This window comes from Anabrus simplex, chromosome X (assembly GCF_040414725.1).
Source record: "Anabrus simplex isolate iqAnaSimp1 chromosome X, ASM4041472v1, whole genome shotgun sequence".
NCBI lineage: Eukaryota > Metazoa > Arthropoda > Insecta > Orthoptera > Tettigoniidae > Anabrus > Anabrus simplex.
The window spans coordinates 62,134,191-62,150,927 of NC_090279.1; the positions used below are offsets into that span (position 1 = coordinate 62,134,191).

The following is a 16,737-nucleotide window of genomic DNA, read 5'->3' on the forward strand; positions in this document are numbered from 1 at the left end:
AGGAGAGACTTTAAGGGAGGGGAGGTCCATACCGGGAGGTACACCCGCCCCGTTCATTTAAATGAAGCGCCTTGATGAATGCCATCTGATATATGAATGTCGCAACTACTAGCGCAAGAAGTTTGGACTTTTATCTACAGATGTCTCTACCCAAAAACTTATGTTATGCCATCCGGTGTGAAGAGGAACTACTCAAATCTTAAAGTAATTTTTCATTTTGAGGTTTCCTAAACTGAGTTGATTATGCTTTGTTTTTGGTGTATTCCAGTTTTCAACACTTCTATCTCTGTCCACTAATTTCAAATATCGACCAATATAAATTTTTTATATTTTCTTTTTAGGGAATAAGATCCGTCTTGTAAATTTTTGATTATCTAATAAAATTTGGAGGTGTATTGGGCCTTACCCCAGAGCTCTTTAGAACCTTCCTCTCGGGTATAAAATCTAGTACCTTTTCGAGCTACCTTGCCTTATTGATCGTCCAGTCTACTGAGTGTGTGTTAATAGAAGAGGTGGGGGCGTCTCGCCCTTCATCGAGTATTCCAGCAGATTAATGTAATGACAGCCCTTTAATAACGATGTGATAGCTCTGAAAGCTCACTCGAGGGGAGGGTTTCCTATCTTTCGTAATGTAACATTAAATTTCCAGTCTTCTCAAATGTAAATTTCTACTTCTAATGTAAATTTTAAACGAGCTGAAAAGCACTTAGTTAAAATTCGGGACTAGAGAGAGTGACACCCCTTGAGTTCCCTATCAACTTGACTTAGAGGTGACTATGACTTTGTAACCGTTTTCTGTCTGTAGCTTTCGTAACTTACATTTTCTCCATCTAGTCACCTCAGTAGTATAGGCTCAGCCTCTGTAACTTCGGGCCAAAGCCCAAATAGGGTTTTGATGTTTTGAGTGCAAATTTCAAGGAGTGCAAGTGTCCGCCTCCCCATCATTTTGATTATTGGGCCAGTAACTTTAATCTGTGTGTCTTCTCCCACCAAGTTCCGGTAGAATGGGTATTCTATACTTCTGTAAAATAGATTATTTATGTTAAGATGTTAGACTGTTGAGTGTTTAAGACAGTGAATATGGTTTGAATTGTAAAATGTAGGTTATGCCTCGAGAGGCCTGGAAAGTGTTAATTTTATTGAGCAAAGATACACTGCTTGTGAATGTAAAAGTTGAAGTTGCCTTGAGAAGGCAGGAAGGATATAAAGTTTGGAGAGCAGCCTCCTAGATAAATTCATAGAGCATAGACTTCTTTCTACTCTTGTAGAGGTGTTAGTGTAAATATTGAATGGTGCCTTGTGGATGGCGGTAACGTTGTAGAGAAAAAGGTGCTCTCAGAAGATTGTACGTTGTGAGTACTCTGTAAATGAAATTGGGAGACCTGTCTCCTTGACCACGGAGTGGATGGAGCAACAGTGCTCAAGTAACATTTTTAAAATTTGTAGACCTGTCTCCTTGATGGAGCAACAGTGCTCAAGTAACATTTGTAAATTTGGGACACCTGTCTCCTTGACCACTGAGTGGATGGAGCAACAGTGCTCAAGTAACATTTGTAAATTTGGGACACCTGTCTCCTTGACCACTGAGTGGATGGAGCAACAGTGCTCAAGTAACATTTGTAAAATTGGGAGACCTGTCTCCTTGACCACTGAGTGGATGGAGCAACAGTGCTCAAGTAACATTTGTAAAATTGGGAGACCTGTCTCCTTGAACACTGAGTGGATGGAGCAATAGCGCTCAAGTAACATTTGTAAAATTGGGAGACCTGTCTCCTTGACCACTGAGTGGATGGAGCAATAGTGCTCAAGTAACATTTGTAAAATTGGGAGACCTGTCTCCTTGACCACTGAGTGGTTTGAGCAATAGTGCTCAAGTAACATTTGTAAAATTGGGAGACCTGTCTCCTTGACCACTGAGTGGTTTGAGCAATAGTGCTCAAGTAACATTTGTAAAATTGGGAGACCTGTCTCCTTGATGGAGCAATAGTGCTCAAGTAACATTTGTAAAATTGGGAGACCTGTCTCCTTGACCACTGAGTGGTTTGAGCAATAGTGCTCAAGTAACATTTGTAAAATTGGGAGACCTGTTTCCTTGACCACTGAGTGGATGGAGCAACAGTGCTCAAGTAACATTTGTAAAATTGGGAGACCTGTCTCCTTGACCACTGAGTGGTTTGAGCAATAGTGCTCAAGTAACATTTGTAAAATTGGGAGACCTGTCTCCTTGACCACTGAGTGGTTTGAGCAATAGTGCTCAAGTAACATTTGTAAAATTGGGAGATCTGTCTCCTTGATGGAGCAATAGTGCTGAAGTAGCATTTGTAAAATTGGGAGACCTGTCTCCTTGACCACTGAGTGGATGGAGCAATAGTGCTCAAGTAACATTTGTAAAATTGGGAGACCTGTCTCCTTGACCACTGAGTGGATGGAGCAATAGTGCTCAAGTAATATTTGTAAAATTGGGAGACCTGTCTCCTTGACCACTGAGTGGATGGAGCAACAGTGCTCAAGTAACATTTGTAAAATTGGGAGACCTGTCTCCTTGACCACTGAGTGGATGGAGCAACAGTGCTCAAGTAACATTTGTAAAATTGGGAGACCTGTCTCCTTGACCACTGAGTGGATGGAGCAACAGTGCTCAAGTAACATTTGTAAAATTGGGAGACCTGTCTCCTTGACCACTGAGTGGATGGAGCAACCGTGCTCAAGTAACATTTGTAAAATTGGGAGACCTGTCTCCTGGACCACTGAGTGGATGGAGCAACAGTGCTCAAGTAACATTTGTAAAATTGGGAGCTTTAAGATCGTATTGTTAATTAGTAATTTTGGTTGATTTTCTGATTTCCCCTATCTTGTATCTAAGCTAACGAGCTAGTTCTGTACCTGAAGTCTTGTTCTGTTCCTGAGCGACTTATTTTGTTGAAACTTAGCATAAAAACAGCCAAAAAATTAATATATAAATATACATTTTCTATGATGCCCCTCACTTGATTAAATCGACTCAAAAAACAATTTTAGGAATGATTTAAATGAAGGAGGGAAAATTTTAGCTAGTCTCATACGGAAGAATTTTATAACAAAGATTCAACCATTGTTCCCAGACTAGCCCCAAAGTGAATAAAAAGTATATTTCACTTCCCTCATTTTTCCCAATGGGAGTTTGTTTAGCTGTTCGGACTGTGAGTCATTCTGTTGCTTGTGGCATAAATGTGGAGGTTCAATTTAATTCACTACCACCCTCTGCAGCTATTAGAGCTGATTTAATTGAAATATGTGACATACTATTTGACATCTTGGATTCCTCAAAAATGTAGTATCACAGGTCCTAAGCAGTATAGACAACACCTTTGCAGTAATACTAATCATTTAGAAAAATTGGTAGAAATTGAAAATATCTAAGACAGATCGTTGTGTTAAACAGAGGTGGTATCAATGTTGGGTAGATAATGTCACTGCTCTTCAGATTTTGTGGTCAGAATTCATGGAGCAACGGATTTTCAATTTCTCTTCACTAGAAGACCGACACAAGATTTTCTGGAAAATTCATTTGCCATTGTCAGAGGTAAAGAGGGCAATAATACAGCTCCAGATGCATCTAATATTCACAGTGAATTAAGAACTGTTAGATAAATAACTTACTATCCCCATCACAAGGTAGCAATTGTGAGGCTGATGCTGCAGTATTCCTAAACAAATACAATTACCGGTATTTTAAAATGAGTTACGCTGTGAACGAAAGATTAAATATTAGTGATAAGAGACCTAATAGTAATGAAAAAATGAGATCATCGACAGTAATGTGCAAACTACACAGGCAAATGCAGACAATTATGTTATTGGTTGGGCAATCCCATACAATGAATGTAAAGATATTTTGATGTCCCTTGAACTTAATTGCCATGACCCTGAAAACTTCCTCTTACTAGTGAAGAAATATGAATCAAGTAATATGATATTCCCCATTGAATGTTCTCACATGTTGTACTTGAAAAGCTATTCCATAATTCGTCTAAAACTTAAAATCAATACAATACAATACAATACAATACAATTTCGAGATCTCTGGTTCAGGTATTATGTCTTGGCAGCCGCAAGGGGCGGTCGACTCCGAGCCGCTAGATAGTGGTAGAGGCTGCACCTTCGAGAGTGTTTCTGCTATTATCTTTATATCCTACTTGGTATGACCATGTAATGCGTAGAGAAGGCACTTCGCATCACACCATCTGAAAACAGGTCACGTGGTCGGTCCTAGAAACACTGGCTTGATCGCCTTCAAGAAGACATGAGGGGTGTTCATCTTGTTCCAAATGATGCTCTTATAGAACCAAGTGAAGATTGGCTTACAAGAGACACCAGACCCTGCTCCATTGCGGGACAAGCGCTAACAGGTATTACTTGCCTATGAAGTGCTCTGTAACAATCAGGATGTAACAATACAGTAGACCGTACTCTGGTACGACATCAGTAACTTAACAGGTAGTAATACGAGCTTGTGTCATGAGCACGAATATCTTACTTATACAGTTGGCAAGTAATTGAATTGTAACGACTACCTTCTTAGTAACTTTTACTCGTGATTTACTTCTGAAAATGAAATTGTAATCGATACATTGTAGTAATCGATGTACATCGTATCTAGAGCTTGGTAACTTTGGAGCACCAGCACCCGTTCATTTACTCACAACTTGTTCAGATTTAGGTAATCGTGAGACGGTGGTGGTGATTATTGTTCTAAGAGGAAGTACAACTGGGCAACCATCCTCTATTAACACAAATCAGAGGGAAAATGGAGAAGGAGTGAAGGTATCGGCAAAATAGAGGGAGGACTCGCAAACCGTGGAGGAGCGGAACCGTGGTCACCAAACGACACTCCCAAGTTGACAGTCCTTGGTCTCCCTTAAAGTCGCCTCATACTACAGGCAGGGAACACCGCCCCCACGTCATAGAGAATGGAGCCGGTATACACTCGTGACGGTGGACGGATTAAGGCATTTCCACTCCCCTATTTGAATAAGTTACCCTGAAAACTCGAAAGTGACATTCTAATTTTCGCTCGGGAGCTATCATTTTGAATGTCTATTTAGTCTCACGCAGCGATGATAGCCACTTAATGTCCTTGTACTAAAAGGTACAAACCAGACTCAGTGGTTCTCTGAAGACTCGCGTCCTACGATTATTGTAGCTTTACTGATTACATTCAGAAATTAATTTCTGGTCGGGTAATTAATTGAACCCAATCACTTTTATTTTGCACTTTTCCCATCACAGCTTAGTTACAGCATAACTAAAATGTTTCCACAGAGCGAGTGACCACATCACTGTCGGGAGAAAATGGGATCAAACTCCACCTCAGCAAATCTGAATATTGATTTCTGTGGTTTCCAAATTGCACACCAGGCAAACTAAGGCCAGTGTAACTTCCTTCCCTGTATCATTGTCACCGTAAGACCTGTCCACATCTAATAGTGAACCTGCTACCTGGTGACTGCCCTAAATGCAGATCAGTGGCGACAGACTGCAAGTTGCACCCTCCTGTTCCAATACCACGGTTATTCATAAACGCATCAAGGAATCACATGCGGCATTCCTTGGGGGAAGATTCGCAAAGTATTTGTTGGAAGTAAGAGTTAAAATGTTTAGACTTAAGTGCAACTAGTGACCCACTCAAGCTCCCTATGGGATCAATAGTTTCTTTGTAGCGACAGGCCTCTTATGTCATTGGGCGTTCTCCCCTGTGCATAGCTCAGTATGACAGCCGTCAGCTCCCTCCTTTCAACCTGTGTTATGTTCAAACCCATTCTGCCATTTCAATGAAACTACGGCAGCATAACATTTAGCTTGGGTTCGATTCCAGTTAAGTGGTTAAAAAGTTATATGCGGCTCCATTGGGGGTGCACATGAAATTAGCTGCACTAATTCAGGGTGAGGACGCGAGTTTACTGAGCCAACAGCTTTTCAAACCAAATATTCAATGCAAAAAAATTTTTTAAGGTCATAAGTTAATTGAGATCATTCATTATTATTTTGATAAATACTATGTAATTATCAAAATATGGTTTCAAATTTCAAGCCTTATTTTATACCCTAGTAAAATCACATTTCAAGCACTGGGATAAGTGGAACATTAGTCTGCCTTAGTCTCCGCTGACACAGCCACTTGCATCGATTCTCACTTTCACCCCTGTTTAAAAAGTAATTCAAATACTTCTGCAGGGATCAATGCAGGAACTACTGAAAGCGTAAATGTAGTGGTGAAGAGTGAAATCATGAACATTTTAAGATGACTGATGTGCTTGTCATCTGTGTGATGGGAAAATTACGTACATTACTTCAAGTTTCCCATCTGTGCCATATCTGAAGGCCACCTACCGAAGTGAGATCAAGCTACATATTTGATTGCCAGCGTCTTCAACGGTAACGTTCCTCGAGGTCACATACCTGGATGATCTATGGTGCTGACTATCCACACTGTCCTCAGCCTGTAGAGCGGCTTCAACCACTTAATTCGACGATACTGTTTATTACTCTACTCAACTCCCAATTAGAGAGCGGCATATGGTCTGCACCCCTCGGGAACAAAGGAGGCAGAGAGCTGATAATTTAATCACAAGGAAGATGGGGCTGAGGCCAGCACTAACTCATATTTAACAGTTTTATTACCTTGAAACAATTTGTTTACATTGATACAAGCCTTAGCATAGAATAAAATTCGCTTCCAGGCAACGACTCAACACAGAGTTCTTTGTTACCGGCAGAATCCCTCACTGTTGTAGCACTGAACCTCCTGAGAGGAGGAAGGGCTCCTCCTCACCTCCAAGGCACAGGTAAGGATCGTACTACGGATAGAGGGAGACACACTAGATTACTGTTGTGTGTCCAAGTAACTTACTTATTCAATGAGCACTGCTCTGGACAGCGTATCACCTCATGGTGCCTTCCCCCCTCCGTTTGGCAAGGGTCAGAGCTGTGCAACTATTAGTCTTAGCATTGTGACTAGTGGGGTCTAATGTGTGAGGTACTTCACTACTTCAAAGTGACCTCCACGTGCAGCCCAGTGTAATGGCGTGTAATCACCACTAGTCTTAACATTGAGACTAGTGGGGTCTAGTGTGGTGAGGTACCTCACTATATCGAGGTGACCCCACTGAGCAGCTTGTACACGAGTAGTACCCAGCAACTCCCCAGTAATACCTGCCTCCTCCAGCAGGTACATTACCACCTCCACGTGGCCATGTATGGCTGACAAGGAAAGTGCAGACACTCCTTGTCTGTGGGGACCAATGTTCACATAAATGTCACTCCTTCCAAAGGAGAGACAGTCCTCTAGACCTCGATTTTCTCCTTTCCTACCAGAGCATCCACAACATGCAGCTGTCCCCTTCTTCAGCATGGTTCAAATCGGTACGTTTCCAGTCCACACAGGGATTTCTTGCAAGAAGAAAATTCACCACAGTGATATATCCCTGATCAGCGGACCAATATAGAATTTGCTGAAGGATTTCGTGACCTGGTTCGTACTGGACGAGCAGTTCCCGCCACCGTGGACCTTCCTCTCTTTTCCGCCAATCCTCTCTCTCTGGAAAGGAGGTTTCTCTTTCATCTCGCAAGCCAGCTCTCTCTTCTCAACAACCTTCTCTCTGTCCTTACATGCTCTTTCCTTTTCCTCCTCTCTCTTCTTACATGTTCTCCCCAACTCCTCTTCTCTCTCCTTACGTGCTTTCTTCACATCCTTTGCTTTCTTCTCAAATGCCTCTTCCCTCTGTTCTATCACCATCTCCCTCTTTTTCAGAACATCTTCCCATGAACTCGCGCTGTTCTCTGTCTCCTTAAGGGTTCTCACCAATTCTTCCACCACTCTGGTGTCATCTTCCAGCTGCAATTCCCTAATCTCCACATGTTCCGCCAGTGACCCAAGGAGTGCCGCACACAGTCGCACCGAGTCTGGAACACACAATAACACCACAAATTAACAGAGAGTCCTCCTTAGAGCCGGTTTACATGGGATCATGTTAATGAAACTGGCCACCATGAGAATTACCTGAAAGGAAATTGATTCAGTTACGAAGTGCTGCAGACATGGCAAACCTATTATAACGTTATAGAAACTTACTTCGTCAGATGAGTGGCACTGTAGTCAGGTTGCAACAAAGAAAGAAAGAACAAATTGCACGCTAAAAGGATGATTTAAACACTGAATTTATTTGCAATGTAGAACCCTCACCTGTCATTTTGAATGCCACACGTTTTATATTGAACTACCTGTATTTCTCAATGTTCACGGTTGAATGTTTACTTCTAGGTTTGTTACGACCTGTCAATTATCTGTGATGTGAATTTTTGGAGATTTATTTACTGTGAGAGAAATTTATATTCTTCACTTTTTAATTTTAGTTATAAAGTTAATATATTTTTAATTAAAAATTCTAATATTCTGTCTTAGGTTTTTTGGCAGCTCAGTTTGTCTACGGAATAGTTCATCCTTTCAAAGTAATAGCAACCCTCGATTCCCTATTCAAAGTAATTTAAACAACTATAATTAATGCCAGACTCAGCTTGAGGTCCTCTAGCCGCTAATACCACGCTCGGAAGCTAAGAGCTCATAACACCCCTTTCTAGTCGTTTCTTACAGAAGTATTCCATCACACTCCTGCCTATGTTACATCACTCCACCGAGAGTCGCAAGTTAGGAAGGGCATCCGGTTAGAAGGATAGAACCTAGAATTGGGTAATACGTGAAAAAAGTCGTAGCACAGCCTCCACCGGGTTAGTACCATAAGAGTACATGTATACGCGTGCTTGTAGATAAAACGAACTTTGTATTCCATGTGTCAACAAATACATCCAAACTAGTCAAATTGCACGAGCAGTTTTTTTTTTTTTTGCTGATATGTGCATCCCAGGTCCACCGTTTCTAGAATTTCCAAGATGCTTCCCAATATTACGCCCCGTATGAATAAAACATTTGTATTACACCATATCCCTAGTCCTATGTGTAGCCACCAGCTTCCACAAATCTCAGCATCAAAGTCGAATCTCATTCTTGAGTCTGTAACGCCCTTGTAAAGTTAAGCCTGGCGTCAAACGTATGGGTTAACCTAGCACTTTTGACCATCATCACGTCAGCAATTATGTCTTGAGATGTTAACGCGTGGGTGAGGCGGGCTGATGTACTGGTCATCCTCCTCAGATGTATCCCCCGACCCCCAGAGTCTGTAGCACTGCCCTTGAGGCGTTAGAGGTAGGATCCCTCAGTAAGTCCAATGGAAAAACCGACACTGGAGGGTAAAGAGATAAAGAAGCAGAATAAAAAGAAGTAGTAGTAGAAGCACAAGAAGAAGAAGAAGAAGAAGAAGAAGAAGGAATTGCCTCTATAAGGCTCTGTGTATGCCTATTTACCCTTGTGTCCTAGCAGACCTCTCCCCTGAGTTAGCCTCCCTATTAGTCACCCTTACGACTGGCAGTACACCATTGATGCAATTCTACCCCTCCGCCTCACCTCATAAAAATGAGGATCTGAGTGGAATGACGTCATCATAGAAGCAAGAGCTGTAGTGACGTCACTGCGAACAAGCTTTGACCTGTAGCTGAAGACTCCATGTTCTCTCAAGTCAGGTGTCTTGGGTCATAACACACTGTCGCATTCCTTTACAACGCCAGATAGAAAAAAATACAACTTAGCTCGCAAAGTCATTCTTGTTTTTCTGCTGAAATGTACACGTCTCCACATTTACTGTAGTCAGTACATCTTCATTGTACACATATTTCAATCAGGGTGAGGATATTTGAAATGCACTTAAGCTCTGTTAGTTTTTGAGTTAATGTCAACTCCACGTTCGAATCCTTTGGAGTGGCATTTACTCTGCTCACCTAGAGCTTAATTGCCCCCTATAAGAGTTATTACATGTAATAAATATCATTTTTGGTCCGCATTGATGATATTTGATTGAAATAATAACATTAAGTTATTTATTAGACCACCTAATCAATACAAAATCGTCTTGGATGATTTATATACAGTAGATTTGTTAGCTAATAGTGGTACATGTTTCGCCTTCCCTGAAGGCATCATCAGCCATAGTCTTAACCTTAAATTAAAAATAAGCGTCTAAATAACATGTAGTAATGAAATGAATTTTAAAATCTTGAAGAGATTTGAAGTAAAATAACATTAAAAATAACAATGATGGTTTGAAAATACAATGTGATGAGATATAATAGTGAAAGTATTGACAAAATTAACATTAGAAGGCTGCTAAAATAAGTACAATGGATAAAACAACAGATTGTTATACAACAAGTAGTAAGATTGCATAAAAGTAAAGTTGATAGTCTGGCGGTTATAATTAGACGATGGCGAAAAATCGTACATAATCAAAGTAAAGAAGAGAGAATAAATTCAAAGTTAGTCGAGAGATCCGGAGTTAATCATGATCTTGAAGATAAAAGACGAAAGTCAGATGCATATGGTGAAGTTGTAGAACACGTTGAGGATATGAAGTTGGTGAATAGAAGTTGAAGAACAGTTTCAAATAGGATCACTATGTACCATCTCAAAATTTGAAGTGATGTTCAAATGTTGTAAATTGTGAGTTTGTAGATATTCTAGTTGAAAAAGCATATAAAAGTGGAATCTGTAAAAGGAAGCAAGAAACGTAGAGTTAATTGTGTGAAAAGATATTTGAAAATATTGAAGTAGAATCGTGTGCACTTACCATTTGACGGTGACAAAGATAGCTTGTAACATTATGAGTTAGAAGTATTTGCATCAGTAGACTTCTTGCTACGTGTGTTATAACTGAAGGTTTGTGCTGGAAGGGGATCTGTTTGCGTTGACGTAACTATTGGAGGGGGGCTGCTATTGGTGGGAGGGAAGGAAGAGAGTGTATTACTGCGCGTGTTGTAACGGTGTAAGGCTATTGGAGGGAGCGATGTTACGGTGGGTGTGGCTATGGGTTTATTGGTTTTATTTCAATTAGAGGTACTAGCGCCGGTGGGAAGAGAGGGGGGTATATTAGCTGTAGGGGAGGTGGGAACTCTAATTGATGTGAGGTTGAAGATTTTTAAGAATATGTTGGTGAGGGAAGTTGATTCTCGTAATAAAATAAAAATCTGTTCATACAAGGGGCTTTTTTTTAATCAATAGTGTCATTTAGATTCTTATCTTTATTAAAATGTCGGTCGAGAAAAATAAATAAGTTTTCATATTCTGTCATGAGTTTGCTTTTATCGACTCTTTTTAGGATATGGAGGTCTTGTTCTATTGTGGTGAATTTATGCCCTGTGTCCCTCATGTGGTTGGCCATTGCGGAGAATTTGTTGTGTCTTTGGGCATTGTAATGCTCGGCGTATCTGGTAGAGAAGCTGCGGCCAGTTTGGCAAACATAAGAAAAATTACATGTAGAGCATTCAGTCTGTATATTCCTGATCCAGAGTAACTATTGTCTGTGATGTTAATAGAGTTGTGATTGAAGAATAAATTATGATTAGTGTTTTTTGTTGTGTAGGCTATTTTTATTTCGTGGTTCATTAATGAATTGGTTATCGGATAAATGCTATGGTTAGTGAACGTGAATTTAGCGTATTTTGGTTTGACGGGTTTCAATGAGTTAAATTGGTAGCTAGTTTCAGTTTGGTTTTATTGATGATTTTATCAATCATACTCGTGTTAAATCCATTAAATTTAGCTATTTCCTTAATGAATAGTAATTCTTTCTTTAAATTAATAGAGGACATAGGGATCTTTAATGCTCTATATATTAAACTGTGATAAGTGGATTTTTTATGTGAGTTGGGATGTAAAGAATCATTTTTTATGGTTGTTGGAGAAAAGGTGGGTTTTCTGTATATTTGGAAGTCGAATTTGTTCAATGCTCGTTTGATATCTAAGAAGTTCAAAGAGTTATTGAACTCATCTTCTTTAGTGAATTTAATATTATTATCTAAGTTGTTGAGAAATGATAGTATGTTATTGCTGTTGTTGATTTGTTTATCAATGATAGCTATGGTATCATCAACATAGCGATGCCAAAGACAGAGTCCATTGATGTTATTAATAATCTTACTATGTTCGAGATTATCTAAGTATATATCGGCTAGCATTCCAGATAACGGGTCTCCCATAGCTAGACCTTCTTGTTTGTAAATTTTCTTATTGAAGGTAAAATAGTTGTTGTCTAAAATGAAATTAAGTAATTTTAACCATTCATCAATTTCGATTTTACTCAATGTGCTATGTTTCAACAGATTGTTTTTATGATTTTAATAGTATTGTTGATAGGGATATTAGTATACATGTTGGTGATGTCAAAAGAACATAAAACGTGGTTTGGTTGTAGACTGAACTTATTTAGGGTATTACAAAGTTCGATCGAGTTCTTTATGGGGTTGGAGTTGTGAAATTTGAAGTGTTTTTTCAGGAATTTGTGTAGGAATTGAGAAGTTTTATAGGTAGGACTATTGATACTATTAATTATAGGCCGAATGGGGACATCATTTTTATGAATTTTGGGCAGTGATCTGACTGTAGGTAATTTTGGGTTCATTACAGTTAATTTCTGATAATCTTGATCATTTAAAATTAAGTTAGAATTTTTAAGAAGGTTCTTTAAGTTACGCTGTATTTTGTTTGTTGGATCTTTGTTAATTAAGGTATAGGTATTGTCTGAAAAAAAGTTTTCAGTTTTATTGATGTAATCTTGTTTGTTCATTATTACTATGGTATTGCCCTTATCTGCTTTTGTAATTACTACGTTGTTGTTATGGATTTTGGATTTCAGGTTTAGAATTTGTATTTTCAAACCATCATTGTTATTTTTAATGTTATTTTACTTCAAATCTCTTCAAGATTTTAAAATTCATTTCATTACTACATGTTATTTAGACGCTTATTTTTAATTTAAGCTTAAGACTATGGCTGATGATGCCTTCAGGGAAGGCGAAACATGTACCACTATTAGCTAACAAATCTATGTAAATCATCCAAGACGATTTTGTATTGATTAGGTGGTCTAATAAATAACTTAATGTTATTATTTCAATCTACAAGAGTTAGCCAAGGAGGTTAGATAGACGACAGCTTAGCACACAACATGCCTCGACTCAGAGAGAGACCCCCGCGATTTCGCCAATGCAGACACAACAACAGCACAGGTTGCTCGGATCCTGCCTAAGGCAAGGGTGCCCCTGGAGGAGCTTTACTCTTATAGAACCCCACCATATCAGAATTGAGTGTCCTACAAGAGTTGGCCCAGGAGGTTAGACAGACAACAGCTTAGCACACAACATGTCTAGACTCAACTAAATACCCCTAGTTCACCAATACAGACACAACAACGGCACAGGTTGCTCGGCTCTTACTAAAAGCAAGGGTGCCCCTGGAGTAGCTTTACTCCTTTAGAACTCCACATCATCAGAATAAAGTGCCCTACAAGAGTTGGCCAAGGGGGGTTAGATACACAACAACTTAGAATACATCATGCCTAGACTCAGCTAAAGACCCCAGTTCGCTAACCCATGCTCTCTCAAGTCAGGCATCTCTTTTAGTAGCCTCTTTCGACAGTATTCCATAAGATAACGGCATCCTGTTGTCTGAAGGTTTCAGAGGACTTAACGCGTGTCTAGTATCATAATCTCCAGAAATCCCTTCTACAGCTGTAGTATTGTATCCAAGGGACGAGCTAAACCTTGGTATCAAAACTCCTACTTTCAGCTGGAAATATATCCCAGGCAATGTGCTTCAATGTGGTAGCAAACACTTGTACTGAATTATGGATTTGTGACAATTAGGCCTATATTCTACAGAGTCCTTGCGGTTACCCCGATAAGTCTTAAACTTATTACCATATTATAAGTTCAATATTAATAGTTCACGGTGTAGGTTACTGTAGTCACGTACTTCAACAGATGAGTGGTCCTGAGTTCGGCATACAAGTTGCTACAGAATAGGTGTGGCCACCTCAAGAACATTCTGAGTTGTAGCCCTCCCTGTTAAAAGCCACTGCAGTGAGCTCAGAGTTTGATCAATGGCATTCTGTGAGAAAGAATTCCCAGACCACACTATCTCTTCATCGGTCTGTTTTCACATCAACTTTGCTGCATGGGAGTGAAAGATGGGTGGATGTGGGGGTACATTATTTATGAGATATAAGTAACAGACCTGAAAGTAGTGAGAATGACTGCTGGTATAATCAGGTGGAAACAATGGCAGGAGGATATTCGGAATGAGGGTAGTCAATTCAAATTTGTACAGTACAGCTGCTGATTTAATTTGGCTTTGGTGGTGGGGTCATGTTTGGCGAGTGGCAATAGAGGGCAAGAGAAGTACAGAGAGGACCAATACGACGATGGTTAGACTCAGTTCTTAACGATATAAAGATTAAGGATATGAAACTAAATGAACCACAGAGGGTTGCAGACTGAACGCAAAATACGTGTCAGTTGGAAATTAAGAAGTACTTAAGACACACCTCCCGAGTCTTTGACAGTAATTTGTGTTTGTATCAAGCCTGTCCTTATTCCGAATATTCCTCCTTCCAAGATGCGCAGGGAAGAAATAACGCCAGACGCCGCTAGCTGCAGGAGAAGATGGCCGATACACAGCTGGGTCACGTGTCACAGCTTATCGCTTCTCTCAGAATACCTGATGTATTCAATACGTGGAAAAAACTACTTCAGAAGAAAAGAATTAACAAGTAGATTTTGAGATAAAATAAACAACACTGAAATTACAAACAAGATGTAGTCTAAACTTCAAAACTTGGCATTATAACATGAAATGTGATCACAGCGAACAATTCCCCCAAAATACTCTCAAGATTTCACAAATTACCTTTACTTCGCCGCCTGCATTGCTGCTAACGTCACTTCGTTTGTTACTACGCTACTGACTTTATACTGCCTCGCCGTACAGCTGCTACCTTCGCTTATTCTCCTCACTTCTGCAATCTGGGAACCTCTATGTCACTACAACATCAGCCGTCTGGAATCATCTTATGATAAATGAGTTTTTGAACTTTCTACACTCGCCCTATAACAGATCAGCCCTCCGCTTCTACAAATCAGTTCAATTTTGACAGCGGTGTGGTTCTGCTTTCGGCGTATTTAAGTTGCCTTAACATCTTTGCTATCTGTACTCTTGTTCAGCATGGCATATGGGCAAATTAAGTCCTCACAGTATGGCTTATTTATATTAATTTCAGCAGCTCCGTTAGTCAAACATCTACGAGTGTTTATTAAGCTATCTCGAAATTTATGAAGTTCCCATAGAAGCACAGTGATTACAGGTGGTTAACGATCCTTTGCATTATTTTGGTTACGTAACTGTGTGTGGCCATGTGAAGTATTTTTGTTTACTTATGCCGTTTTCAACTACGCGGGACGGTTTCTTCGATTCATGTACCTCCCCGAGTTCCCCTTTTCATTTTTCCAATGATGGGGTTCTTCCTTTTTAATGTTCGCCACTTCTTGTTATTGTTTATCTGAGATTTGGTGTCAGGATTATTTTCTTAAGGTAACTTTCACTGTTGTTATCTTTGCGACCATTCAAGTAATATGCGGCTGGTACACTGCGTCTTGGTCAGTGATTCGTTTTATGAATGATATTCCGTGTTGCTCTCTTAACTTGGTCCTCTGAATTGTATATTTAATTCATAGCATTAATACGTGATACACGTTGAGTTGTTTGAAATACTTTTCTACTCTCTTTTGTCAATAATGTACTTTCCTGCGAAAATCTCTGGTTGCCGAAATGCTTCCACGAACCTAGTTAATTCCTATTATCATTGCTCTTTGTCGGTTGGACATTAGTTTCTGTATTGATGTTCGTGAGTATTATTATCATTATAGCCAACTCGCTTGAGTTAAAGTCTATTAAACATTTGATACCTAATCTAACGCATAACAACGAGAATACATATCTGCGTGCTCTGGTACAGCACATGTTCACTTCACAACGGTCCTTTGGAGATTGTTCAGTGCCCCGGATGTCACACCTGTAGATGGCCACATATGGGCATAATGAAAGAATTTTTTCCAGTCAAGACGACTCTATCTAGAAATGAACATGAATGAACATGAATTACAAAAGAAAACACTCTGCTGCAACCAGTATTTACAAATATGTTCGACGATCTACAGGATTCTTATGATCAATGCATGACGCATTAGGCCACACTTTTGACAGACTTGCACAACAAAGTGCATACCAGTTCGTGCTAGTGCTTCAAAATTAACACATTGCGCACGGCCTACGCAAACATATGAGGAAACGGAAAGAGCGAAGGAGATATCGGCCATTTATCCAACGAACATTTACGGGCGTTTTTACAATTCTCTACATGTCTTTAATGGGAAGCTCCCGTAACCAGGATCTCACCTCCATTTTGCTAATTATTATGCTTCTCAGTGTTGCTGTTAATCTTCATACAGCAACAGCGATTGCACTCAGACCGGCTACTTCATGCCAGGGAAGGCTGAGCATTGTAAGCTTCAGTTTGTACCAATGAAATCATGTGATTCATACGGGAGAATTTGAGGCATGTAGAGACAATTGCCCATGGATATCTGTGATCCAATGTGCTCCCTTTGTCATGTAAGCTGTCTTGTATATGACAACTATTTCCAGGTATTGGGGAGACTCACTTCACTTCACAACAAGACTAATTTCTTATTAAAATCTCTACAATTATCATTATGAAGGATGAACACTGGTACCAGTAATGCTTAAGGGAGAGTATTTGC

General features: G+C 39.8%; 1 protein-coding gene across 2 annotated transcripts in view; it reads right to left on the minus strand.

Moving 5' to 3' along the window:
* Positions 1–7,077: 7,077 nt before the first annotated feature.
* The window catches only part of LOC137503107 (uncharacterized), a 69,540-nt gene continuing 59,880 nt past the window's right edge, over positions 7,078–16,737 (minus strand). For both annotated transcript variants that reach the window (XM_068230562.1, XM_068230561.1), the window contains exon 2: positions 7,078–7,941. In XM_068230562.1, coding sequence (XP_068086663.1) covers positions 7,445–7,941 — 497 coding nt within the window. In that variant the 3' untranslated portion in view covers positions 7,078–7,444. The remainder of the gene's footprint in view (positions 7,942–16,737) is intronic.